The 26,339-nt window shown below is 35.7% G+C and overlaps 2 protein-coding genes across 2 annotated transcripts in view; one reads left to right on the top strand and one right to left on the bottom strand.

Moving 5' to 3' along the window:
* Positions 1-3,343, top strand: part of aln (divergent protein kinase domain 1C) — a 34,738-nt gene extending 31,395 nt beyond the window's left edge. Inside the window, exon 5 of the mRNA XM_072539555.1 lies at positions 3,063-3,343. Within this exon, the coding sequence (XP_072395656.1) occupies positions 3,063-3,271 (209 nt within the window). The 3' untranslated portion in view covers positions 3,272-3,343. The remainder of the gene's footprint in view (positions 1-3,062) is intronic.
* An 8,372-nt stretch (positions 3,344-11,715) lies between these two features.
* The window catches only part of dup (chromatin licensing and DNA replication factor double parked), a 25,284-nt gene continuing 10,660 nt past the window's right edge, over positions 11,716-26,339 (bottom strand). The window contains exons 2-4 of the mRNA XM_072538100.1: positions 25,955-26,333; positions 16,934-17,378; positions 11,716-12,349 (exon numbers count right to left, since the gene is read on the bottom strand). Of these exons, the coding sequence (XP_072394201.1) occupies positions 11,958-12,349; positions 16,934-17,378; positions 25,955-26,333 (1,216 nt within the window). The 3' untranslated portion in view covers positions 11,716-11,957. The remainder of the gene's footprint in view (positions 12,350-16,933; positions 17,379-25,954; positions 26,334-26,339) is intronic.

Below are 26,339 nucleotides of genomic sequence, written 5' to 3'. Positions count from 1 at the left end.
ACACGGTTTCGTGAATACACAAAAATGCTCAATGCAAATTACACGTACCTATCGCAAGAAAAATTGTTTTGTCTCTTACATATTTCTTCTCAAATTTAAGAATAAGTAAAAATTTCTATCTGAATATAAAAGTCGGTAGAATTTAAGTCTTTGTCGGTAGAAAAACGTCGAAATCGGTAGATCTACCGATTTATCGGTAGGTTTGGGAACACTGCCAGGAGCTAACAAAAAGCGAAGTCTTTGTCGCTACATTTGATGTTATGTTCCTATAAAAAAAAAATAGGACAAAAATTTCGGAGAGAATGACAGTACACTAAAAAAAGTAATGAGGAAGTCGTACAAAACAGTAGTAGAGTTATAGTTACACTGAGAAACAAAGTAATTATTAAAACTAATGTTTTTTAAGCAGATCTGTTTTGTATGAATTGTATTTTTTCCTGTAAAATTTAAAATAACTCCTATCAATTCTGTACTGATAAGTCAAAAATATCGATTTGTTTTTTTTTTAACAAACAAATTAACGTACTAAAAGTATTTTAGTACATTAATAAACCGATAAAAAGCAATTGAATTTGAGTAATTACTATTTAAATGGGAATAAGCCACAATTAAAAGTTAAAGTACGTTTATTGACGTTTCAATTTTCACTTCGGAAATCGTTCTCAAAGTACAAACATTAGTTTATAAGGTATTTTGTAGAGTACACCAGATAACTGCTTAATTAGGTTTTGAAATCTCTCATTATCGACAATGAATATCGGCTGGTAGTCCAGATAAATCATAAATAAAGAATGGAATTTGTTATTTTTGAATATTCTATAGCACTTTCACTATAAGATTCTAACCTTGTAGCAGACTCTACTATTGTTTTTTGTAAAGAGTAAGAGAATAATAACCACTTTTTACTAGGCTGTTGAGAAAAAGAAAATGATGTTGATACTTCTGAAAAGAAGTACTTCGAGTGTCGTCGTTATACACTGTATCAGTAATTACATCTACACTTTCTTGTACATCACTGTCGACCTTTTTTTATAGAAATAGACTTACCATTTTTGTAAGAACATTATTTATATATGCTCTTTAGGTGGCATTTTAAATTGGATGTATTGCCGCATGTTTTAATTATTTTAGAACATAATAGACATTTGGAAAGCCAGCTCATAACTCGAACCATCAATTGAAGCAAGTCCTCATGAACTAACAGATTGAAATAACCTATTGGAGGGTTTCCTGAAAAAGAATACTCTTAGGGAATTCCACAAAAAGAATGTTTCGAAAGTTTCTGAAAAAATAACTCCCACAAAATATATATCATATATTGTAATTAATAAATTCTAGAGAAAATGCAGCTATAAAATTATATAACTTACTACTAGGCAGAACTAATAGCTCCCGTTGCTTTGAAAATGGTATCTGAGTTGGAAATCTATCTGGAATATCTAAGGAATTGTTGAGATTCGCTTCATCATAGGAGTTTAAAATATTCACTTTCTTGTCTGAATCGCTGTCACCAGATATCTCCGCATTAGAACGTCTTTCTCTTTATAAGCAACTCTGCTTGTTCATTGGCGGATTAATACCTCTATGAAAGGTTGTCACTCCATGTTTTGTTCGCTGTCGTCCTATTCTTCTTCTGCCGATTGGTGACTTATCTCTTGCTATTTTAACGACACGGGTTTCCTTCTTTCTGCTTATATGGTTATTCCATTCTTTTTTCTTTTTTGTGTCCATTCATTTGTACACTGTACGTTATATTTTCTTCTAATGTCTTCACTTATCTTTCGATCTCTCAGCGTATTTCCTGTAATTCTTCTCAGTACTCCAATCTCTGCCGTTTCCAGTACCCTTTGCGTTGTGGCTATATCGGGTCCTGTTTCTGAGGTATATGTCATTATTGATCTTACCCTGGCTTTATAAATTCTTGACTTCATCTAAGTATTAATGTGTCTGTTTTACCATATAGTGTTATTAAGGCATCCTGCCAGTCTATTTGCTCTTTGTACTTGATCTCTCACTTCTTTATCCAGGTATCCATAGCTGGACAGTGTAATTCCAAGGTATTTTATTTCCATTACTTGTTCAATACTGATATTATCAATTTCTATTTTACATCTGGTTGGTTGTTTGCTGATTACTATTATTTAAGTTTTCTGAGATCAGATTGTCATATTAAATTATTTTACTCTTACGTTAAATCTATGGACCAGTCTTTTGTAGACTATCTTCATATTGCATCGTCTGCGTAACAGAGTATTTTTATTTCTTTGTTTCCTATTCTGTATCCTCTTCCATTGTTAACGTTTTTGATGATTTCATCCATGATTAAAAATTGAAGAGCATGGGGCTCAATGAGTTCCCTTGTCTTATTTCGCTGCCTATTTCTATAGGTTCTGTAAGTTGTCCATCTATTCTGACTTCCATTTTGTTGTTTTGGTAGATGTTTTCGATATTTTTTATAATATATAGGTTAACTTAAATATTATACAGAAGATGGATTACATCTTTGAGTCTTGTATCTTCATAATCTGGATCACCTAGATCATCATCACAATTTTCCAAGTAGTATAATAGTTTTTCCTCTGTCAAATGATATTTTTTTTTGTACTGGACGTCTTTTCACTTCCGAAGGCACTGCCAGATTATTATCCATGGCTAACCCAAATCATCAAAATTTTTCAACGAAATATATCGTATTTCACACGCTAAAAACCTTACACTAGCTTCGCACAGAGGCTTACGATATACTAAAGCAATTTATGTGTCCGTGCCGATGGCGTCAAAAGACGTCATGCGCCTGTGAGTTAAGAAGGAACGACGTCTTTCGACGTCATTTGCACGCTACGTGTTATGGTACGATCGACGAAATATAAAAAACAAAAATTTCAATAACTGAGTAAATTTTAACAAAAAAAGATAAAGTCATAAGTGAACAGTTTATTTTTCTACGAAACAACTTATTAACAAAATAATCAGTGAGGCGATATGTACGCATATTGAGTGTAACATTTAAAAGATCAATATTTTCATTAGGATTTCTCTTTAGTAATTTTTTATAATTGTAGGTTGGAGAATGGCAAATACAATTCTCGTCCCTGGACTACTGATTTCCGAACATACACCCTCCGAGCTAGCATCCCTTCTCAGACAATGTGCTAATCCCGAAAATGAACATGGAAAGCCCAGAGTAGCTCCAGACCGTGATATAAAGAAGAGGCTTTATAGCGTGTTGTCAGAAATAGAGCAGACTGTTAATAGTGACATTTTTCTCTAATTTTGTTATATTTGATATATAGATATTTGAGCAATATTAATAAAAGAATGTTTCCAAATATGTTTTAGCCACTTTTTTACTGGCAACCTATTATCAAAGTATTCTCCTAATTTTAAAGTTATGTAAAAATGTGAGTTTAATGAACTACGTTATGAACGTAGTGATCCTGCAGTGGGATCTTGTACTATAAGCTGGTTATGGTTATGGTAGATCGGGACAGGACCCATTTATGAGCCCTTCAGACAACTAGACTTGCTAAGACGGGTGCATGGTATCACCCCTATACGGAATAGGCCCATAAGGAGATATTCTTCGGCGTTTCTGGGGTCCAGGGTGTTCCGGGCTCCCATATCTGCAGTAATCAGCAGGGGCACCAAGTCTGAGCCCTTTCTGTCGTTCTGAAAGTCTAATCCTTTAGTAACCATGTGGTCTCACAGGAAGCTACAAGTCTCTTTAAGGATATCTCCCTCATTTAGCTCGGTTGCATAAAGATCGAACCCAGGATTTGCCACCTCTGGTAGGCCAGTGCCGGGTACTTCCGGAGGACATGTGAGGATGTTTCCTCCTCCTCATTACAAAGACGGCACCGTGTTCTATCCGCCAATCGAAGCAGATGAAGGTGCCGCCTGAGTCTACAGTGGCCGGTAAGCATACTGACCACCAGAGAGCAACCGTAGCAGAGCTACGATTGAGAAGGAGAAGTTGGTCTGTAAGACTTTTGGATGGCTCCACTGTGTGAAGCGTATCCTGTCTCATACCTCCACAACTGGCCCAGACGTCCTGGAACCTCCGCAGAAGAAGTTCTCTTAAACTACCCCGACCAGTACTGAAGGGCACTCTAATCACAAGTTCAGGTCCCACCACCAGTGAGTGCGCCTGTCGTGCCAGTGCGTCAGCACGTTCGTTCCCTTTCACGCCTGTGTGTCCCGGTACCCATACCAAGTTAACCCTATTAGTCCCAGCAACATCAGCAAGTGCTCTATTGCACTCAAGAACCAGCTGATTTTGGGCGCTTCCAAAGCCCTTAACACTGCTTGACTGTCAGAGCAGATAGAGATGGTCCTGCCTGAGCAAGCCCTATTTATTATCTCCTGAGCACATACCAGGATTGCAAAGATCTCGGCCTGAAAGACTTATGCATGAGAGCCGAGAGCTCGGCCAGATTGAAATCCGTTTCCGCTCCCATATACTCCGGCACCTGACCGCCCGTCCACTCTGGACCCATCCGTGAACTAGGTGAGCCCGCTTCGACGGATCAGTGCAGGCTCTCGTTCCATCCACTTATAATAATAGTCTCCCGTTTTATACCGCTGTCGCGGCTTTGGGAGTATAGCAGGGTAGTCTGCTATATCTAGGGCCTACGGTATACAAGGAAGGTAACATGGCCAGTGCTACGCTTCAACCGTCTATTATTACCCCTGGTTTTACCCAAGGTACTCATTTTTATTCAGGCTGAGTCGACCTGGGGCCTATAGACATTTTTAAAATGTCTAGATGTTCTTGCCGGCGGTATGATTCGAACTCCGGACCACCAGCTTGCGAGGCGAGCATCCTACCGCTTGCGCTACGCAGGCCCTTCCATCTACTTATCCCGGTCAATAAATTAAACCAAGAAGAAGGATGATAACTCAAATTGGGGGGCCATGCAGTCCTGTACCATAGAGAGCACAGGACAATAATCGAGAGCCTGTCTCCAGATGTCACAATGGCCCATCCGACCAATAATTCCCAACCAGTATCCACAGCAGTTAAGAAGATAGACTGCCATCATGACTTCGTGCTCTACAATAAGATGTAGAGAAGGTAAATCCAGCAAAACCTCAAGAACCGCTGTGGGAGTGGTCCTCATGGCTCCTGAGATGCCAACCGCTGAAGGTGAGTCAGCCGGGCCTTAGCTGAAGCCAGTCTAGTCCAGTTGATTGATAACTATTGCATATAGTACTATATAGATGTAAATAATACTATAAGCACAAACGTTCACAAAAAACAAGTAGCGCAAAAATCGATGATTTTTCTTATTTGTCAAAGTGACAATCAATAGAAGTAACGATAGTTACATAAAAATTATTTGCGATGTTTGAAAAAAAAAATAGTATTTTCTATTCGGAATAAAAATGACATTTTGTGCCTCGGCTTAATATGGGACTCGCTACTCTCGTTAGTCAAACGTACAGCTTGCCACAAAAAATATCTTTTTTACCCAAATAAAAAAATAAACCTATTTTGACTTAATATTGTCAACGTAAAGTTTGGTTACAAACATTAATTAACAACTTTTTTGAGAAAAATTAATAATTCAAAGTGGTATTTCATCATCTTTGGCTCTACAACCCTATGTGGGTCTTGGCCTATTCAAGAATTAGTCTCCATTCTCCCCTACCTTTCGCCCAAGATTTCCAATTTCTGACCCCTAGATTCCTCAAGTCATCTTCGACTTGAGTTTTAAATCTAGATCTTGGCCTGCCTCTCTTCCTGGTTCCTACTGGCTCTTGATATCTGTCTTTGAGGGTCTCCAGTGTCCATTCTTTCAAGGTGTCCTAGCCACCTTAGTCTATTAATTTTAATAGACCGGATGATGTTGCATTTTTCATAGCATTGATACAACTCAAAATTGTACCGTCTGCGCCGTATCCCGCTTTCTTGTACTCCGTATATGTGCCTAAGTATTCTTCTTTCAAAGCGGCCTAACAGTTCTTCGTCGCTTTTTATCATAGTCCATGTCTCTGACGCGTATGTCAGGACAGGTTTAATAAGAGTTTCATATATTAGTATTTTGGTTTTTCTACATATTATGTGTAATGTTAAGAGCTGCTTTAGTCCAAAGTAAGCTCTGTTCGATAGGTATATTCTTCTCTTAATTTCTACGCTAGGTTGCTGTTATTTAGTTGTGTTCCAAGATATATAAACTCCGAGACCTTTTCGAATGTGTGTGCTTCTGTCACCAGATCTTGCGGTGCCGCTATTTGTGTGCTGTTCGTGACCTTCATGTATTTTGTTTTCCTGCAGTCCCATTGTCTTCGCGGCTTTTTCTAATGTTTCAAAAGCCTGTATCAGGTCTCTTTTTTGTCCGTGTTACTATGTCCAAAGTATACCAAAGTGGTATTTAACTCAGCAAAAATTAAAAATTATCGAATATTTCTTGAAATCTTGGAAATCCTACAGGTAAGAGTATGAAGTTGAGGTGGAAAGGACAAAGGGCGAAAGAATTAGATGATCGATAGAAAGTGTGGTACATAGAGAAAAGTAACACTACGAATGGAATTGGTGTAACTGCTGATAGCATTATAATTTAATTTACGATATATTAAATTTTTTACTACTCCTAAAGCACTAACTACGTTAGTGGTAATGGCTAATGGACGGTATTTTTAGAGACTAAAACAGCATCTGTGTAAATAATAAACTAACTTGTGAACATTGATCTGAATTTTTCAGTTAAGGAATATTGTTAAATTTATAACTAATAACTTGCTATCGATCCATATAGTTTTATATATCTTCGTCTTTAGCTCTGCTGTTAAGACTAGTATCGATTTCTGATAGAAAACTTTCTGGACTTTCTCATAAAAATTCGTGGGCAGAAAATTTAGGAATAAAGTCGGAAAATTTGTCAAAGATATTCCAAACGGTAAATGTTTTGGTTGTACAAATATGTCAAAAACATCCCGTCCTAATTTGTTTCCATGGTTTGTTCTTGTTGTAATTTCTATTGCTAGTTTACATGTTACATGGAGCTTAGAAATGATTATGGTAATATTTTATCGAAAAAAAAATCCAATTAATGGACTATATGTACAATAAACTCCAAGTATGGTGAAGTGTCGTCGCGGAAATTTTAAAATGACACTTAGTGAAATGAAAATGAAATAGTGAAATGAAAGATACCGTAGTAGTCGTAAGAACGAGTAATATAATGTCAGTGAAATTTGTACTTGATAAGTACCAAGAAGTATTGAATGTTGTCTAGTGTATGCTCCCTAAATCAGTCTGGGTGAGAATGTTTCTATGATCAATTAGCAGATATACTTAGAGATAATCCATCGGATGAGTCATAATAGGAAGTGATTGTAACACATTAATAGCCACGTGAGTTATATTTAACTCACACCTTGTTTGGACAAGGTGTTATGCTAGTTAAATATAATTCAATAACTGTTGAGATTTTCGACTTGAAATAAAAAAAAATATATTTTAATTTGGTAGTTAATGTGTTAATACACATACAATTACTTTTTCTTAAAAACATTACAAATATATTTTACACAAATTAATTGTTACAAACTTTAAAATACAAAATAAAAATTATGGAATTAATCTGTATAAATGTTCATAAACTAAGAGCAAAGGCTTTTTATTCACTACTACGAGAGACTTAAGATGATTTAATTACAATAAGATTCGACTGTCAAAAAAATCAAGAACTACCAAAGGTCCCGGATCAAAACGCGTACTATAGCCGACAGTTGTATATTTATAAGCTTTGCTTTGTACAAGGATTGTCAAAAAATAAGCAAATCAAAAAAAACTTTCATGTATACATGGAACGAAAATGAGTTTCATAAAGGATCCAGTGAGGTGAGTTCCGCTTTAATTCATCGACTTGAAACAAATTTGGAAGGCATTAAAACTTTGAGATTGGTCTCTGATGTATGCGGTTGTCAAAATAAACATGCATTATAGTCGCCACATGGGCTAGATGGTTCTTGTATGCACCACAAAATTTACATTCTATTAAACTTATATACCCAGTCACAGGTCACTCATTTCTTCCTAGTGATCGCATTTTTGGTAGAATCGAACGAGTGTTGAAGAAAATAGAAGTTATTACCAGGCCAGAGCAATACAATGAGGTATTCAGTCAATTTGGCCAAGTAATTCGTATGAGAAAAGATTTTGAAGTTGCTAATTGGAAAGAAGCCTATAGGGTGTATTATTTAACATATTATTTTAACCAACACTAAAAATGGATTAAACGTTTTGGCACGGGGAGAGCCCCGTACCAAGACGTAGCCAGGGAAAAGATATCAGGATGCTTAATCCTGATATTATTGAATTGGGGGCTGTTAAAGTTAACCCCTTAAAACTTCGGGAAGTTAATAAACTCCTAACAATAAGTAGAGCGGAAAAAATCTTGAGTTTTGCCATAACGCTTTAATCACGAATGATATGCTAGAAAACATTATTGATTCTGAAGAAAATGAAGGAGATATTGAACATATTAAAGGAGAAGCTGATGCTTGTGATGAAGTTTCAGATTTGGTTGTTTAAAACTTTTTTGTTCCATAAATATTTGTTTTAAGATTTTTTCAATAAAAATTTAGTTTCAAGGAAGATGTGTATTTTTTTGCATTCATATATGTTTTTTCTGCTGCAAAATCGGCAATCTTCAAGTGTTTGAAGCAAAACCAGAAATCTCCACTTAAAATGTTAATTACCGTCAAACGGGGTAAAACCAATCACATCAGGTTAAACCGATCGCTAAGGGTTTTTTGCCTAATATTTTCAGGATTAATAGTATATGTGAATTTACCGACAAACAAGCGTTCGTACCTGTCCGAGGATATGTCAGTCGCCATAGTGAGCTCAAAGTAACAGGTTGAAAGTGTCGCGTGGCTGCAGTGTAGACTAGTAAACAAAACGTCGTATTCGGGTGTTTTTTACAAAACTTGGAAAGATTTCCGTCTACAGAAAAAGTGATTACTATAGAACATTTCTCGTAAGTGTTATTTTGTTGTGAAATTCTTAGAGAGTATTAGTCATGGCCAATTATGCGACTTTTCTTTTTGGGTTAATTTTGATATATTTTTTTCTGTAAAATCTGAAATTTGTGGGGTAAAACCGACCAACAATTCCCTAGTTATTTTATAGATTGTACCTACCTAATTCTTATGGATATGAACGTTATGGACAGGACAGAGTGTGGCGGTGGTTTGGTGATCACCTAGCTCCTCTTCAAATTGGTGTAGATTTTAACATATTTTTTTTTTGTTTACAGACAATGCCTCGCACCTATAAGAAGTTAGGGCCAACAAGAAAATTACAGTACAATGAAATTTATATGGAACGAGCATTGAAAGCTGTTGCTAGTGGGAGTATATCTATAAGAAAGGCCTCTGAGAATTATGGAGTACCTTATACCACCTTACAAGAAAAAATTCGAAAAAAGAGGCAACATCTCAAGATTGGAGCGCCACCAGTTCTTTCTGAACTGGAAGAAAAAAAGCTGGTTGACTGTCTACTAGTGTGCGCGGACTGGGGATATCCTCTACACAGTATTGACATTCGATATATGGTTCAGCAGTTTCTTAACAGAGCAGGAAGAAGAGAAAAAAGATTCAGAGACAATTTACCAGGACCAGATTGGTTCTTCAAATTTATGGACCGACATAAGGATCTCACCGTAAAATTGGCAGAGAATACAAAAAGGGTAAGGGCTCCAGTCACTTATGAAACAGTTGAAGAGTATTTTCGTCATCTTGGCGAGTCTTGAAAAGGTTCGCACCGTCAAATGTGATCAACTATGACGAAACCAACTTCACGGACGATCCAGGAGCTGTAAAAGTCGTGGTCAGAATAGGATCAAAACACGCTCATCGAGTGATGGACACGTCGAAAACGAGCACTAGGGTTATGTTTTCAGTTGCTGGTGATGGAACACTGTTACCACCTTATATAGTGTACAAGGCAAAGCATATGTATGAAGAATGGGCCGATGGAGGCTTTCCTGGTGCACGATATAATAGAACGATCAATGGTTGGTTTGACAGCACAACTTTTGAAGACTGGTTTCTATCGATAGCATTGCTCTACTTCAGAAACTTAGAAGGCCCTAAAGTAATTATAGGGGATAATTTATTCAGTCATGTTACAGTCAATGTTATCGAGCAATGTGAAAATAATGGTATAAAGTGTATACTTTTACCTTCAAACTCCACAGATTTATTACAACCACTTGACGTTGCCTATTTTCGACCTTTAAAGAATGCTTGGAGGAAAGTGCTCACAATTTGGAAAATCAAAAACAGGGATGTCCTGCCCAAAACTGTTTTTCCAAGACTGTTAAAAGAAACAATAGAAAAAGTGGGTCTGAAATCAACCTCAAACACCCAAGCAGGCTTTAAAGCTTGTGGCATAGTGCCTTTAAATTCAGATCAAGTGCTTAAAAAAATACAACATTTGAAAAAAGGAGAAAGCGAAAATAGCGAACAGGAAGAGACTAGAGTCGAGCAAATATGGACGAATACGATTGTCGATCATTTGAGAGAACTAAGAACAGGTTCAAGTGAAAATTCAAAGAGAGGTAAAAGGATGAAGGTGGCAGCAGGAAAAAGTATTTCTAAGAAAGACCTTGTACAAGAAAGTGAAGGTTCTGAAAGTGAGCAAGGGTTAGAAGTACACGATCTAAGTTTTTCAGAGTTGGAAAATGACGAGGAAATTTCAGAGGACACACCCCAGGTTTCTGATGATACACATTTTCAGCTTGGAGAATTTGTTGTCGTTAAATTTGTTACGAACAAAAGAGATCGATTTTTTGCTGCTAAAATTACAGATATTTCTGACGAGGAGGTCACACTTCAATGCTTGAGGAAAAAGTCGTCAAAAAAATAAATTTGCTTTGCTTATCTTGTGTTCATTTTTACAATTTATTGCATAAATAATTGCTTTTAAGCTTGCTTAAAAGCAACATAAACGCAATTCAACACCCGATCGGTTTTACCCCAATCTATGGGGTAAAACCGATCACCTTTTGAAAATATAAGAGAAAAAAACTATTGGGATGATTTCAAAAGGAAAACCACTAATTGGCACTTCAGATACGATACTTTAACATATAATTTGCAGCTTTCTCAATTCAAATATAATCATGAAACATGAAAAAAACCTCAAATTTTGGTCGGTTTTACCCCGTTCGACGTACTTAAAATTTAATGAAATAATTAGGTTAATTTTGTGAATAACTTAATAATAAGTTAATGTACAAATAATTATAAATAACAAAAAAAATAAAACTTTAAAAAGCGCTAAAATTTTATTAAAAAATTCTATTTCCTGAAAAATTTGTCAAGATAGAGATTGCTGGTTTTGCTTCTAGACCCCTCATTTACCGGTAACAGGTAAAGGCATCAAAATAAATTTAGTTAACTTAAAAGACCTACAAGAAAACATTGGCATTCGACCCGGACCTACTGCGTTTTAACTACAAGAGAAAAACCAAAACTCATTATCGCAACAAAAGAATCTAAAAAGAATACTTAAAAACGCTGTAATTGGTTCAAAACGAAGAAATGAACTCGCAAATAAGATTGTTTATAGAATGTATGTCGACAGAATGGGGAGTGTCTACTGCTCTCATAAAAGGAAGCGCCTATTGCAAAAATTAATTCGGGCATAATTCAAAACACTCTGCCAGACCCCTTCCATCTTCTCTGGTTTCTTCTACCTCTCTTTACCTGAACTTCCAACAGCTTTAGCTAATTGTCTTTATTAACATCATTTAAACAACCCCATATCATTTCTAAGTTTGTAAGTAACAATAAATGGGAAGTGTGACAAAATATATATACTTTAAATTAAAAATACAATTCATTATAATTTGTACGATTTTACTTAATACTAATTTATAGATAGTTAAATAATAAACTAAAGTATCAGTCAAAACTGCAAAGAAATATTGTGATATAAATAGTTAAAGTTCACTTTTTTGTTTAACTAAACTCTCCAGCTTATGAATTATCAAACTTAAATCATCACTTTTGGCTATCTTCACATACACACAATTCCTTACAACATGGAACACCAACCAAGTGGAGAATTCTTTCGAAAGAATCCTCAAATGTTCTTCCATTTCTAGTTTGGATAAATGTGATCTATAACAGTTTCCTAACTTATCGACGAGGATGTCCAGTTGTAGTACATTCTTCTTTTCGGATACAAATACATTTCTTGTTAAACGTGCAAGTTCGGGTAGTCTCGAGTAAACCTTAAGTTCTTTTTCTTTATCTTCTGATCGCGTCATTGATAGTAAGGCTTTAGCAGCTTGCTTTTGTCTCACTTTTTCCAGCAGAGCTTTTGGTATACCTAAAATACAAATAATATCATTAAATATTTGGTTCGAACATATAGCAGGAATTATAACTCAGTCATTATACATAGGATAAAGTCTACCACGGATGTGTACTGTGTATATTTTTCAAGAAATTAAAAGCAAATCAGTAAGAGAACAGCACCCATGGAATTCGAACCGTCCTAGCATTGGTTTCTATATCTGTCGCACACCTGACACAATCTGTCAACCAAAAGTGTTACCTTGTGGTACCAGGGGATAACACCACAAAATCAAATAAATTATATTCTTGTCAATAAGAGATTGAGAAACTCCGTCAGTAGAGTTACAACATACCATGGAGCAGATGTTGGGTCTGATCACATTTTGTGTCGCCAACAAAAGAGTCAGGCTAAAGTAGATAGGGAAAACATCAGCACATTAATTTTACAGTCTCAGGATGTAAACAATTACATGAAAGAAATGATAACAACATAAGTGCTGAGAAAACAATGAAACTATTTCCCAACATATGACTTAAATATTAAAAGAACATAGTGTACCAAATAGGTTAAAGAAACAATAATGGATCACAGAAGAAATATATACCTTATGGAATAAAGAAGACACTTCAACAACAAAGTAGAAGAATTCAAAGAGAATAAAGCAAAAATGCGAACAACTAAAGAAAATGGGATGAGAGATGTTCAGAAATGGAAGTATTAGAAAAGAAGTATGACATGTTCAATATGCAAAAGAAAGTTATATTGCTGGCCTGTATAATAAGAAAACCACTAACATTCTAGTAGATAATACTAGAATAGGAAAAGATGATCTAGAAAATGAGGAAAAGAACTCATTGATGAATGAAAAATTCTGGCAACACAGAGTAACTCTCTCTTACTCTTATAGTGCCGTGCACCTATAGTGCGTTGGCGAATTATCTTAAGGCCAGACGTCTGTCTTTGGCGGCATGCAAAAGATCGCCAGTGTTATGTATGCCTGTCCAGTTCTTTATGTTCCGTAGCCACGACATTTGTCAGTATTTGCCTTTCTTAAGACTTCCTCGTTTCTCACCCTATCTGTCCATGGTATGCGGAACATTATTCGCAACGTCCACATTTCGAAGGCCTCTAACTTATTAATGGAAGACTCTTAACGTCCATGTTTCCATGCCGTATAACAATATGGACCATACATAGCATTTAACCATCCTGTAGCGGAGATTGAAGGAAAGATTGCGGTTACATAGTAGGGGTTAACATTTGATAAAAGCTGTATAATAAGAAAACCACTAATATTCTAATAGTAATACTAGAATAGGAAAAGATGATCTAGAAAATGAGGAAAAGAACTCATTGATGAATGAAAAATTCTGGCAACACAGAGTAACTACATAATTGAATTGTTTCAAGATTACAGGTCAAACATACAGGGTATTGTAGATCAAGAAAAATGACCTGCGATTTTAAAATCTTACGACATTAAAAAATTAATGTCATAAAAAGCAGCCAAAGTCAAGAAAACAACTAGACTAGACAACATCCCAATTGAACTCTTAAAAATAACTTTAGTTAAGCTATTTAACGATGTGTATGTTACTAGTGCTAGTGCTAGTTACTAGTAGAACTAGGCGGGGCATGTTGCCAGATTAAAAGATGGAAAGTGGACGAAGAAAATTCTGGAATGGAGACCTAGACACGCTACTTATCGTAATCGAGGACGTCCTCCAACAAGTTGGTCAGATGACATCAAGCACATTCAGCACAACTGGATTCAGGGTGCTCAAGATAGAATGCATTGGAATTATTTACGGGAGGCCTATGTCCAACAGTGGACTCAAAACGGCTGATGATAATGTTATTAGTGAAATACCTGTAGTCTGTCTTTATATAGCACTTCTCAAAAAAGAGCAAGCAAAAAACGTGATCAATACAGAGTACGTTATCATTCTCAAAATTTTAGTTTGATTCGTATCACCTATGGTTTCGATATTGTGCGAGAGTATAAGTCTTACGAATAAATTTTCAGTTTACCCTCATAATAGAGATATTTCAACTACATGACTCGTTCAATGATTTCACGATCGATTGCGATTCTACATCGCAGGTTTTTAAGAAGGCAGATACATAATAGACCACGTTTTTCTATTTCACTCATAATCGAGAAACAAAATCGTCGACGTCACCAAAAATATACTAGGGCAGTCCGATAAGTAATTAGCATACAAAAAAAAAACGAAAATTTTCATAGTCTCCTTTTAGGTCGATACACTTCACCCAACAATGCTTTAACTTCTTTAACCCGTTTGAAAAATACGTTTTGTCGAGGTTTACAAAGTAGGCCTCCATGGCGGCAATGATCTCCTCATTCGACTCATATTTCTGCCCGGCGAAAGACTTTTTCAAGTTTGGAAAGAAAAAGGGGCAAATCTGGAGAATACCATGGCTGAGGCAGTAGCTCGTAGCCCATTTGGACCAATTGGAGTCAGTGCGTTGTCATAGTGGAAGAGCACTTTTTTCTTAGCCAAATGAGGCGGTTTTTTCTGCAATTCGTCGTCAAATCGACACAGTAATTTAGCATAGTACAGCACTGTGACCTTTTTGCCCTTCTCCAGGTAGTCGGTGTAGGTCACACCTTATGAATCTCAGAAGACGGTGGACATCTCCTTTCGCCTTTTTCGAAGCACATCTGCCAGGTAAAATCCACTGTTTTGATCTGTTTCTTGTATCTCTGGTGTATACCAGTGGATCCATGTTTCGTCGACGTCACGAAACGACGCAAAAACTCCTTCGAAATGCACATAAACAAATTCAAGCACTGCTTTGAAGTTTTCTCACTATTTCGATTTTTGTTGGTAGTCAGCAAACGTGACATACACCGCGCCGACAGCTTTCTCATGCGAAAAATGTTATGCAGGATATGACCCACGCGTTTTTCCATTTTTCTAAAATCCGTAGACAAACCTACACGCAGTCAAACGATAGTGAATTTCTCTTGCGATAGTAGCGCCATCAGGCGATTAGGTTAAGTGCGCTCTAAATGCTCTACTATGGGAATAAAGTAAACTTCCTTTAATTTGACTTAAAATATGACGAATTATCAAATATTTTGGATTATAGGAAGACAGCTAAGAACAAAATCAAAATTGCCATGAGGATTATCAATATAAACAATAATGTTGCGCATATACGTCAGTTTAAACAGAAATTTACTGCATTCTCGTAGACGACTAATGTCAAAATTTCAGCCGAATCGAACTCACAGTTTTGTTGTGACCGTGTGCGGAAGCGAGCGTATTCGCAGTTTTTTATAAAAATGGGAAAGAGCAGTAGTATCGGTTGGTGATTTTATTGTTTTTTGGAAGGGAAATCGCGCAGAAAAATCAAAGAGGCCTTGGATGCTGTTTACAATGACTCTTCTCCTTCGATAGCGACCATCAAAAATTGGTATAACGAGTTTCAACGATATCGCACGTTGGTTTTTGATGAGCTCCGATGGTGACCCGAAAACGGCTACCACAAAGTGATAGCCGATGAGTGCCACACCTGCTTATTCTCGACAACAAGTGCAACCGAGAGACCACTTCTCGGGATTATCTACAAAACCACTGGTAGATAGACATAGATCCACTGGTACACACTAGAGGCCAAGGAACAATCGAAACAGTGGACTTCACCCAGCGAACATCGAATCAAAGAAGGCGAAACTGTCCTATCGGCCAAAAAGATTATGGCCACTGTTTTCTGGGATTCACAAGGTGTGATCTACACCGACTATCTAGAGAAAAGCAAATCAGAAACAAGCAGACCAACAGAAAAACAGTTCAGTTGGCGAAGAAAAAAGTACACTTCCTTAATGATAGCAAGCGGTTCACACCTCCGCCGTCGCCACGACCAAATTGGTCCAATTTGTCACTATCCACCGTATTCTCCAGATTCGGTTCCGTGGTACTTCCTTTGGCTTTCAAACTTAAAAAATTCACGCCTACTTTTCAGACTTCATGGAATAAGGAAGTTGGAGCAGCGCTGGGTCAAGTGTATTGAGCTAAAAGGAGACCGTGTTATGAAATACATCGTTTTTTTTTGTAGACTAAGTACTTATCGGACTGCCCTCGTAAACACCTGTTGCCGGAGTATAAAACGTACAAGACCATACGATGCTAGGTGAATGAATTGGAGGAAAATAAATATTAAATAGATGAGAGAAGGGGACCTAGAGGAAGATTGAGAATCGGGAGACGTTTAAGAACCATAATAATGAGAGCGAACAACGACCAGATCTAGAAAATGGCGCATACAGTAAATAACGTGTTAAGCAATACCGCAACTATCAAAAGGGAGACTAAAATAAACTTTAAACATTCAAACGTGGATCAAGTCAACTGAATGACAGAACAACGAATGAATAGTATTAACAAAATACCTGTTTTGAATTAAAAAAAAATAGTTTCAAACTATTTCAAACATCTCATTCACAAATGTATATCAAAATAATCAAAGAAATTACCATTAAACTCCATTTTTGTTCTGATAAAAATTGGCTTATAAAATATTAACATTTTTATACATATCCACATTAAAATTATCAATGAAATGTATCATTTTTAAAAATCTTACCTTTCAAAACCGACGAAGGTGGGCCTTCTTCTTTTTGTTGCACGTTAGTACTTGTTTCTGCATCTTTCATTTCTTTTAAACGTTGAAGAGCTTGATCCATTCTGGAATTGCAGTTGAACATCTGTCTGGCCCTTTCCAGAACATCTTTTGCTGTCGAAAATGCTTCTTCCACGGGTGGTTTTGGTATCTCGCTACACTCTATATCAGGTACTCTTTCAATATCAAATTCAGGATGCCATCTGGTGATTCTGTCTTTGTTTATAGTCATAGGAGGTATTAATGACTGTAAAAATTCTTGATGGTAGTGCTTAACTTTGTTGAGAAGGATATTGAACAGCTTGCGTCTCCTTTCTAAAAGGATTTCGGACGTCATGTGCTCCTGGTCTCCAATATTTGGCGTTACCACTAGTTCCCACTGTTCAGTTTTCATTCCGGTACCAAATAGCTGAAACAATTAAAAAAACTTGAATATTATTGCCAAATCTAATTGTCTTTCTAATCAAACATTTTTATCGTAAAATATATCATCGACAAAATTGTTTTGTTGTCGCAAACCTTTTTAATAGCTCTATTCATATATATTTTATTGCATTTAAGTGACATTACATTTTCCATAAGATGTGTGCGGTCTCCTTTTTAAAGGCTGTTGTACAATTATTAAGGCATGTGAATATTTGAGTATCATAGGTGTTGTTCAAAAGAATTAGTAGAGGTCATTACATATTAAAAATACAATAGATGAATCAAGTTTATAAAAAAGCTTGCCAATATTACAGTCAAACAGGTATCTCGTGAAATAAAAACTCGCCGCGCAGAAACAAATTTAAAAGTGGGGGTCCAGAAAAGCCATACTTGCAGTAAACGTTGTAGTGAGTTGCTGGATATTTTTACACCGTTGCTTTGTTTCTTTTACTCGTGTTATTTAAATTTGATTTTGTTGTGATTTTACGTTTTGTATTTGTGTATTCTGTTTAAATTATTTTAGTTTTACTCATTTTATGCAAAAGTTCCTTTCAGAACTCTGTTAAATTAAGAACTGTAAAGGGAAGGAAATAATTGTGATATAAAAAAGTAGATACCCACTCCTAAATTAGTGTCATTTAATATTATAGCATGGAGTTTAAGAGCAAATTATCCGGTTAATAGTCAAAGTCGAGAAAGAATTGCTAATGTGTTAGCCTTACATTGTACTACCATCAAATTCATACTTGTCATATATTACATTTTTGTTGATAATTAAAAATTAAATGATCTGGTATTATTTAATATCTTAGTGGGAATTACATTTTTTAGGTAAATTAATGGTCAATCGGCAAAAATGTTATTTAAAACTTAAGTCTAATAGTTTTTGCAATCTCAGTGCTTAACTTATCGTTGCTTACGATATATTTAGTATCGGCTGTTTGTGTTTGATTGGTTTGTATGTGGGTCTTTGAATTTGTTACTGTTAAATTAAAAAGAATATAAAATATTAAAATAATAGTAAGAATAATATAATTATTGCCTTATTTAAATATTTATTTTTAAACTTTAAATACTTACCAGTGAAACAAGTTTTCAAAGTATGATCTTTGAAAATGAAAGGCTCTTAATCGTATTGTAATGACATCATAATTATCTATTGTTTGGTAATATATTTTAATAAAATCATTAGTTTTGTTTTCCTTATATGCTGAGCTTTTTGTCAAGGATAGTTTTTTTTTGGTAAAATGTAAAATAAACTTTTTCTTCATTTGTATAAAAATTTTTGTGACACACTTATATCATACCTCACCAAAAATCCTTATCCTCTTATCCTTTTAATCATTAAATTGTTGTGTAAATTATTTAAAACTCATTTTTTTAGATACCACACTAAAATTACCCAATATTACTGTGATCATCCACATATTGACAACATTGTAAAATTTTAAATATCTAGCGAGTGTCTATCAAGCAGTATAATGTTTGTAATGTTCCGGGTAAACTCTCTGCGCACTGGAATCTCCGCCTTGTCACGAGATTTTTGTTATACAGTACTGTCATCATACACACTCAATGGTAGTCATCCCATAAGCAGGTTTTCAATCGTGGTAATTTCTCGTACGAATTTTAATTGTCTTTGGCGGATTAGCAGTGTTTGTCTATAACGGATTCGTGGTATTTTTCACTGTATACACGGTATTGTTTCCTTGTGAGTAGTCGTTTACTAAGAGATGAGGAGACAGCAAAAAAAAGCGTCTGTTATCTAATGCAACCAAATTAAGAGGTCGAAAATAGCGTCTGTGTACGGAAACCAATAAATAAGGCAGGCAAAAAACACGTCTTTGTACGAGAAAGACTATGTAAGAGAGGCGAAAAACACGTCTGTTGTCAGCGGGAACCATTATCAGAGAGTGGAAAAACACGTCCGTTTGCTAGGGGAACAAAAATCAGAGGGAGGTGCGAAAAACACGTCTGCTGTCTACGGAAACCAATATCAGAGAGAAGCGAACAAAGCGTCCCTTGTCTCCGGGAGCCAATAGGTAAAAGAGACGAAAAAACGTCAGTTGTCTACGAAAACCAATATATCAGAGAGAGGCGAACAAAGCGTCTGTTGTCTCCGGGAGCCAATAGGTAAGAGAGACGAAAAAACGTCAGTTATCTACGAAAACCAATATCAGAGAGAGGCGAACAAAGCGTCTGTTGTCTCCGGAAGCCAACATCAGATAGAACGATTTTATTTTTCAGTGTCCAAAAAATGTCTGTGTTTCTTGAGGGTGGGGTTAAGAGTAGGAGTAGGAATTATTACTAAGGGTTGTATTAAGTGATGATTTTGATATTGAGGTTGGTAATTATATGAATGATACAGCGAAAAATATAATATTGTTTTTTTGCATGTCTAAAATTAAATAATCATCATCATCACTGGCTCGACAACCCTTTTTGGGTCTTGGCCTGTTCTAGGATTCTTCTCCATTCCGATCTGTTTCGTGCTTTTTTTCTCCAGTTTTTTATTTTTAAGGTTGTTATATCATTTTCTATTTGTTCTAAGTATCTCAGTTTCGGTCTTCCTCTTGTTCTTTTTCCTACTGGCATCTGTTTGAATATTTTGTTTGGTATTTCGCCTTCTTCCATTCTTTCTACATGTCCTATCCAACGCAGCCGTCCTATTTTGATGAATGTTATAATATCCGGATCCTGGTATATTTTGTATAGTTCAGAGTTGTATCGTCTTCGCCATATTCCGTTTTCTTTTGTGCCCTTATATATGTGTCGCAAGATTTTTCTTTCGAAGGTGGCTAACAACGTTTCCTCTCTTTTAGTAAATAATAATTAAATAATAAGTTCTTTTTTTTTATTCTAGGCCAAAATATGGAAGGACCCTCAAATTTCTTGTGATGTGAATCTTGGACCCTACGACAAGCGGAAAGAAGAAAGATATACGCCACTGAAATGTTCGGTTGGAGAAGAATGTAACGAATTCCGTGGACCGACTACAGGACAAATATTTCAATTTTAAATGTGCTAAAAGTCAGCAAACGGCTATCCAGCAAAGTCCATCTCCAACAATTAAAATACTTTGGACATGTTGTGAGAGCAGGCACAGAAAACATGGAAAGTCTTATTATCCAAGGAAAGGTAGAAGGCTGAAGATCACGAGGAAGATCCCCAACAAGATGGATCGATTAAATTACAGCAATATGGAAAAGACCTATGAATGAGTTAAAAGAAATGACCGGAGACAGAGATTTTTGGAGAAGGACAATACAGGACATCTAGATGATCATTACACTCCCTCCGGGTGGATTAGGATTGAAGAGAGAGAACTTTCTCTGCACTTTTCTCTCTGTATGACAAGGTTAATTATTCTAGTAAGGAAATGTACATAACGTGACATCCCTTACCCTTGGATACCCACAGCGACACTTCTTGAGAAAATTCAGCCGTCACCCGCCGGACACATCTACAATTTAAGAAATTTCTTCTGAGAATTCAGATGAAATCGCATCTGACAGTGAATATTGATGGAAAGGGCCAATCATTCGCGGATTTGTCCCGTCTTGCGTGTTAAACATCCAGAAGTCTCTTCAGCGCCGAACTCTGATAAAGAGGTGACCTTCGAGAATTCCTCCGCCAGCTATTCCGACAGAATTCGTTCTCATTATATAAGTCAGTAGGGGCGAGCTCTGAAATTAGTATGGACGATTCGACGCATCAGTGCGAATTCTTCTAAGCGATCATTATTAATGTAATTAGTAATTGTAATAAGTCGTTCTCGTCCATTGAACGAGGCACTTGTCCCACGAACATTTTTAATGTGTCATTATCGGGTTGTTCTTGCTCATTTTTGGTTTGCGATAACGCGACGACGTTTGCATTTGTCGTATTTAGCAAATTATTGTTATTACTACTAACGTTATTGTTAATTTTTGATAACCTGGTTGGTTATGTTGTTGTTGTTCATGGCCAGTGAAAATTCATTTTTAAAAAGGCCGTCTTTAATTTCGGATATAAGCTGTTGTCTAAAATACAGCGAAATATGTAACATAGTGATACGCGAAATGATTAAACAGAGCACGCACATAATTCGATAAATTTTTAAGGTTTTAAAAAGCAAGTTTTGTAAAAGTTTTGACCACGTCCTCAAAACTACCGAACCGGAAAGCACCGTTCGACAGCAAAGACAGGTCAAAATGGTTGACAATGGTTGGTACTAGTAACGAAGTTATATTAGTGCGTAAGTGATAAAAAGTTTAGTAAAATTTCTTGACAAAGGCCTGTTCTAGTAAATTTTATACATAATAAACACAATTTATAGTAATAGTAATATTTTGTGGTCTTATTCTGATCTCTAAGTAGTGCTGCCACCTTTAGATAATTATTAGTTCATCATATGAATTTATTAGTTTTATTATTATTTATTTAGTATTTTAAAGATACACGTTAAGGTAGAATTAATACAGTAATAAATTCATTTCTATAAAAATTAATGTGTTTCCATTCCATTTGAGTGCCTATTTTATGCCTAATTCTTACCAGTGCCTAATCAACATATATTTCTTACATTATACTCAGTCTACTATTGAAGGAAAGGCTAAAATCACGGATACAAGATTGGATACGACCAGCCAAATGAAAGAGACATAGAACCCTCTACCCCATTAACCTCTCCTCAAGCAAGCAGACGAAGAAAGATCAACAAATATTTGTTAGTTTAACCTTTTCACTGCGGGAACCGGATATACACGTAAAATAATTTCGTGCCCGTACAACGGGAACCGGCTAAACACGCGTACCCTTTTTCGGCATTCGCTGCGGAAACCGTATGAATCAGATACTGCTTACGTATTGTATGTTGCCTATAGAAAAGAGTTAAGCAAGTTATATCAAAATTTACAATACATTTAAAAATTTTATGCTTCACTGCGGGAGCCGTACAAATCCGCACCTTTTTACACAGGCACGCACTACAGGGATTAACTTGTAAAATCTTAGGATTCCCTGTCGCCGTATTTATGTACGATAGTTTTTAGCAGCGTATTTTAATTTATTTTCTTTAAGAATTTAATTGTGTGAATTACAGCTGCTGATAAACCTATTTGAAAAATAGGAATAAAACTGTCGAATTATGAGTTTTAGTAAATACAATAGAATTTCACAGAATGGTTAACAGGTAAGAAATATTCAAATTGAAATAATTTTATTATATATTGCATTAATTAGCTAATAGTAAAGACGGTTCGAGACAGCTTGTCATATTGTAGGGTATTAAAAGATTTTTATTTCCTACCTGAAATTTACGATATAAATATTTTAATATTCAAGTTGGACCGAAATGAAAGACTTATTATTGTCAAAACATATTTTTTGGATTAGTTCTATAATATAAAGAATTTATAATACTTTGACCATTTGAAAAACCTTTTAGGATAATATTTTATGAATATTCAAAGAAGACGTAATTTTGCATCTCTCCTCCGGTTTGCGTGTAGCGTCTATTTCTATTATGATCATAGTGTTGAACAGCATTCTGTACTAGTAGTGTATGTTTTTTACAAAAATAAGTGGGTGCTTCTTAAATTTAGATTTCTTATACATTCTTGACTAATAAAAGCAATTGCTGAGTGAAATGAACCGTATACGCAAATATCTTAGCGAAAGTGAACTACACTCCGCGTCATAGAAAACGGGCCACCCCAAATATTTAAAATATTTTCGAAATTATTATTTATTGGTTCAAAATTAAGCATTTATTTTTTTGTATATTGAATCAATAACTCGTTGAATATAAAATTTCATCATTATCGTAAAACATCAATCGAAAATAAAAACTTTAAGAAAAATAGGAAATTTATTCAAAAAATCAACTTACAGTTTTTAAAACAACAATGAATTGTATATTTAAAAAAAAAGCTGGTATCCATTTTCAGTAATGGGTATTGCCACCTCGATTCTGGATGACACTCCTCATTCGATTTGGCATGGGATTTATAACGTTTTGGATATCTCTTTGGGGAAAAGTGGCCCATTCATCAATGAGTGCCATCTGAAGCTCTAAAGGTGTTGTTGGAGCAGGTATGCGACGCCTAACGCGACTTTTTAGCAGGCTCCATATATGCTCAATAGGATTGAAATCGGGGCTTTGAGCAGGCCAGTCTATTTTTGGAATACCAACCTCGTCAAGGTACTCCGTTACTATCCTTGCCGTGTGTGGTCCCGCATTATCCTGCATTAGCAGGAATTCGTTGCCAATAAATCCAGCATAGGGCATCACGTAATGTTGTAAGATTTCCGTTATGTACCTTACTGCTGTTAACGCACCTCTGTCGATCACGACGAGATCCGTATGCACATCAAAAGAAATCCCTGACCAAAACATTACTGAACTACCACCAAAAGCAACCCGTGGTGCCAAGTTCAACCAGCGAAATGTTCTCCAGCCCGTCTGTACATCGTCCATCTTTACCATAAATAGACATTCTACACTCATCCGTAAACAATACTTTTTTCCAATCGTCTGCTGTCCAATTGATGTGCTCACAGGCAAAATCGAGTCTTCGTCTTTTGTGAGCTGGGGAAAGTAAGGGCCCTGTTGCTGGACTGCAAGCTGTCAAACCTTGCTCCCTTATCTTCGCCGAATAGTAGAAAGGCTGATTGCTGGTCCTTGAGCTTGCTGTAAATGGCCTTGAAGTATTCTAGCGGTTTGGGTCTGATTCCGTAATGCAGCAAGAATGACGACGCGATCTTCCCTAGCGGTTGTTTTCCTTTTTGAACCTGTACCAGGTCGTCGTTGGTGAGATCCTGTCACAATAAATCGTTGCTGGGTCCTTTGTGCAGTCGAACGACTAACATTCAATTGTCTTGCAACTTGCTTTGACTTAATCCACTTCCCAGTAATTCCATCGTTATTAACTTAAGACTACTTCACACTAAGTCGGCTACTGTAATCTGAGATGCGTTTAAAACTCATTAGAACACTTTACAATATCATACATTTCTCAAAATAATCGCTTTCTCGAAAATTGATCAAGTTGTAAACAACTTTTTTTCAAAATTGTTTTGTATTATAGGTTGTATGAATATCCTTAATCCAGTTACATGGTCGGTTTGCTTTCGCAACACCCCATTTAACTTAAATAACCCAAGACACATTAAAAATAAAATAATATTAATTCAATATACAAAAAAATAAATGCTTAATTTTGTAGCAATAAATAATAATTTCGAAAATATTTTAAATACTTGGGGTGGCCCGTTTTCTATGACGCGGAGTGTATATGAAATTTTAATGGAAAGTGACAGTGAGAATGAGTGTATTATTGAAGAATCTGATGCAGAAAGTGATGAAACTGAAGGAGAAAATGATAATGAAGAGACTCTACCATCATCAACACAGGTTAGTGAAAAGATTCCGTTATATAAATGGGAAAAGGGAGATCTACAACCAACAGTTCATAATTTTAATGACAATACATCATAGTGTTTGAATGAAAATTTAAAAAGTAGTCCAAGCGTTTTAAGTACATAGTTTCAAAACATTTTTTTCTTTGACTTTTATGAAAGCAACGGTTGTTGAAATTAACAATTATTAAAAATTCGTTGTGGAACATAGTGATATTGAACAAAATTCTCGTGTCGCAACAAATTGGAAAGACACTGATGTGGATGAAGAGTATTGTTTTCTACCTTTGTCGTTGCTTACATTGTCGTTGTTACGTTTCTCAGATAACAATACCGTTGACAAAGAAGACTCCCTTTTTAAGCTGCGAATCGTTATGGACCATTTAAAGACTGTTTTTCGTAGATTTCTGTATCCATTCAGAAACATTTGTATCGACAAAGTTTGATGCTTTATAACAGATTTGGAATTAAATTCCACGTTTTATGTGACTGTGAGACAGGCTACAATTTGGACTTTATCATTTATACTGGGTCTAATACTGACATTAAAATCTTCGATAAAGACCTAAAAAAAAGGCATAGCGTGTAATGTGCCTCTATGCATTACGCCATGATTTGAAAAATACCATTGTATAACAAATTTTAAATTTTCCTTTTAATGTAGTCAAAACTTTTATTTATATTTTGCATTTGAATGTTTTGTGTACCATTTGTTTGTAGTTTTTTACCTTGTTGCTACAATTACTAATAATAAATAAAATAATGATAATTTTTCAGTATATTTAATTTTTTTTATTTTTCAAAAATGTAACAGCAACAAATTTATAGTTACTTGTTACTTCTACTAAATTGTAAATACAGTCCTGAATAGACTGTATTGATACACTGCGCGAACCGTATTTATACGCCATAGTACTTCATCGACTGACTGCGGCAACCGTGTTGATCAGCACGGGCATGAAACAGCCGTACCAGAAACCATACTCATACTACTTTTATAACTAGCCGCAGTGAAAAGGTTAAAGAGTATTGGTCTAGTTTTTTGTTTGTATTTTGTACAGTATTTACATTTTATTGCGCTAAAAAGCATTGTTTGCATAACAATTTAGATTAGTTGTTATTAAAAATTTATAATTGAGCATAGTAAAGAACAGTTACCTTTAACTTTTCCTGGGTAAATCGAAAAGCATCAGGATAGATCTGTTTAATCTGAGCTAAGTGTTTTTCCAACAAATTCCTCTTCAACATTTCTTCAACTGCGGGTTTTAATTTTCTAAAAGTAATAGTCTCTTTTCTATTAAACATAATCTGACAGACAACGTCCACAGACCGGAACATCTCAGCTAAATATCTGTATTTGTAAGGCAATGTAAGTGCTGGTTTAGACGTATCTTCCAAGATCTGTCTGGCGGCGCTATCTACTGCTAAAGGTACAGCATTCTTTGTAGGACTCAGAAGATTGAATAAGTTACGACGGGCACCCAAATCCTTTTTAGGGCTTAAGTATTGTTTTTCTGGAGAAAATACCTTCTGTGGACTGAAA

The sequence above is a fragment of the Diabrotica undecimpunctata genome, chromosome 7, assembly GCF_040954645.1.
Source record: "Diabrotica undecimpunctata isolate CICGRU chromosome 7, icDiaUnde3, whole genome shotgun sequence".
In the NCBI taxonomy this organism is placed as follows: Eukaryota; Metazoa; Arthropoda; class Insecta; order Coleoptera; family Chrysomelidae; genus Diabrotica; species Diabrotica undecimpunctata.
This window is presented reverse-complemented; position numbering and strand designations above follow the sequence as displayed.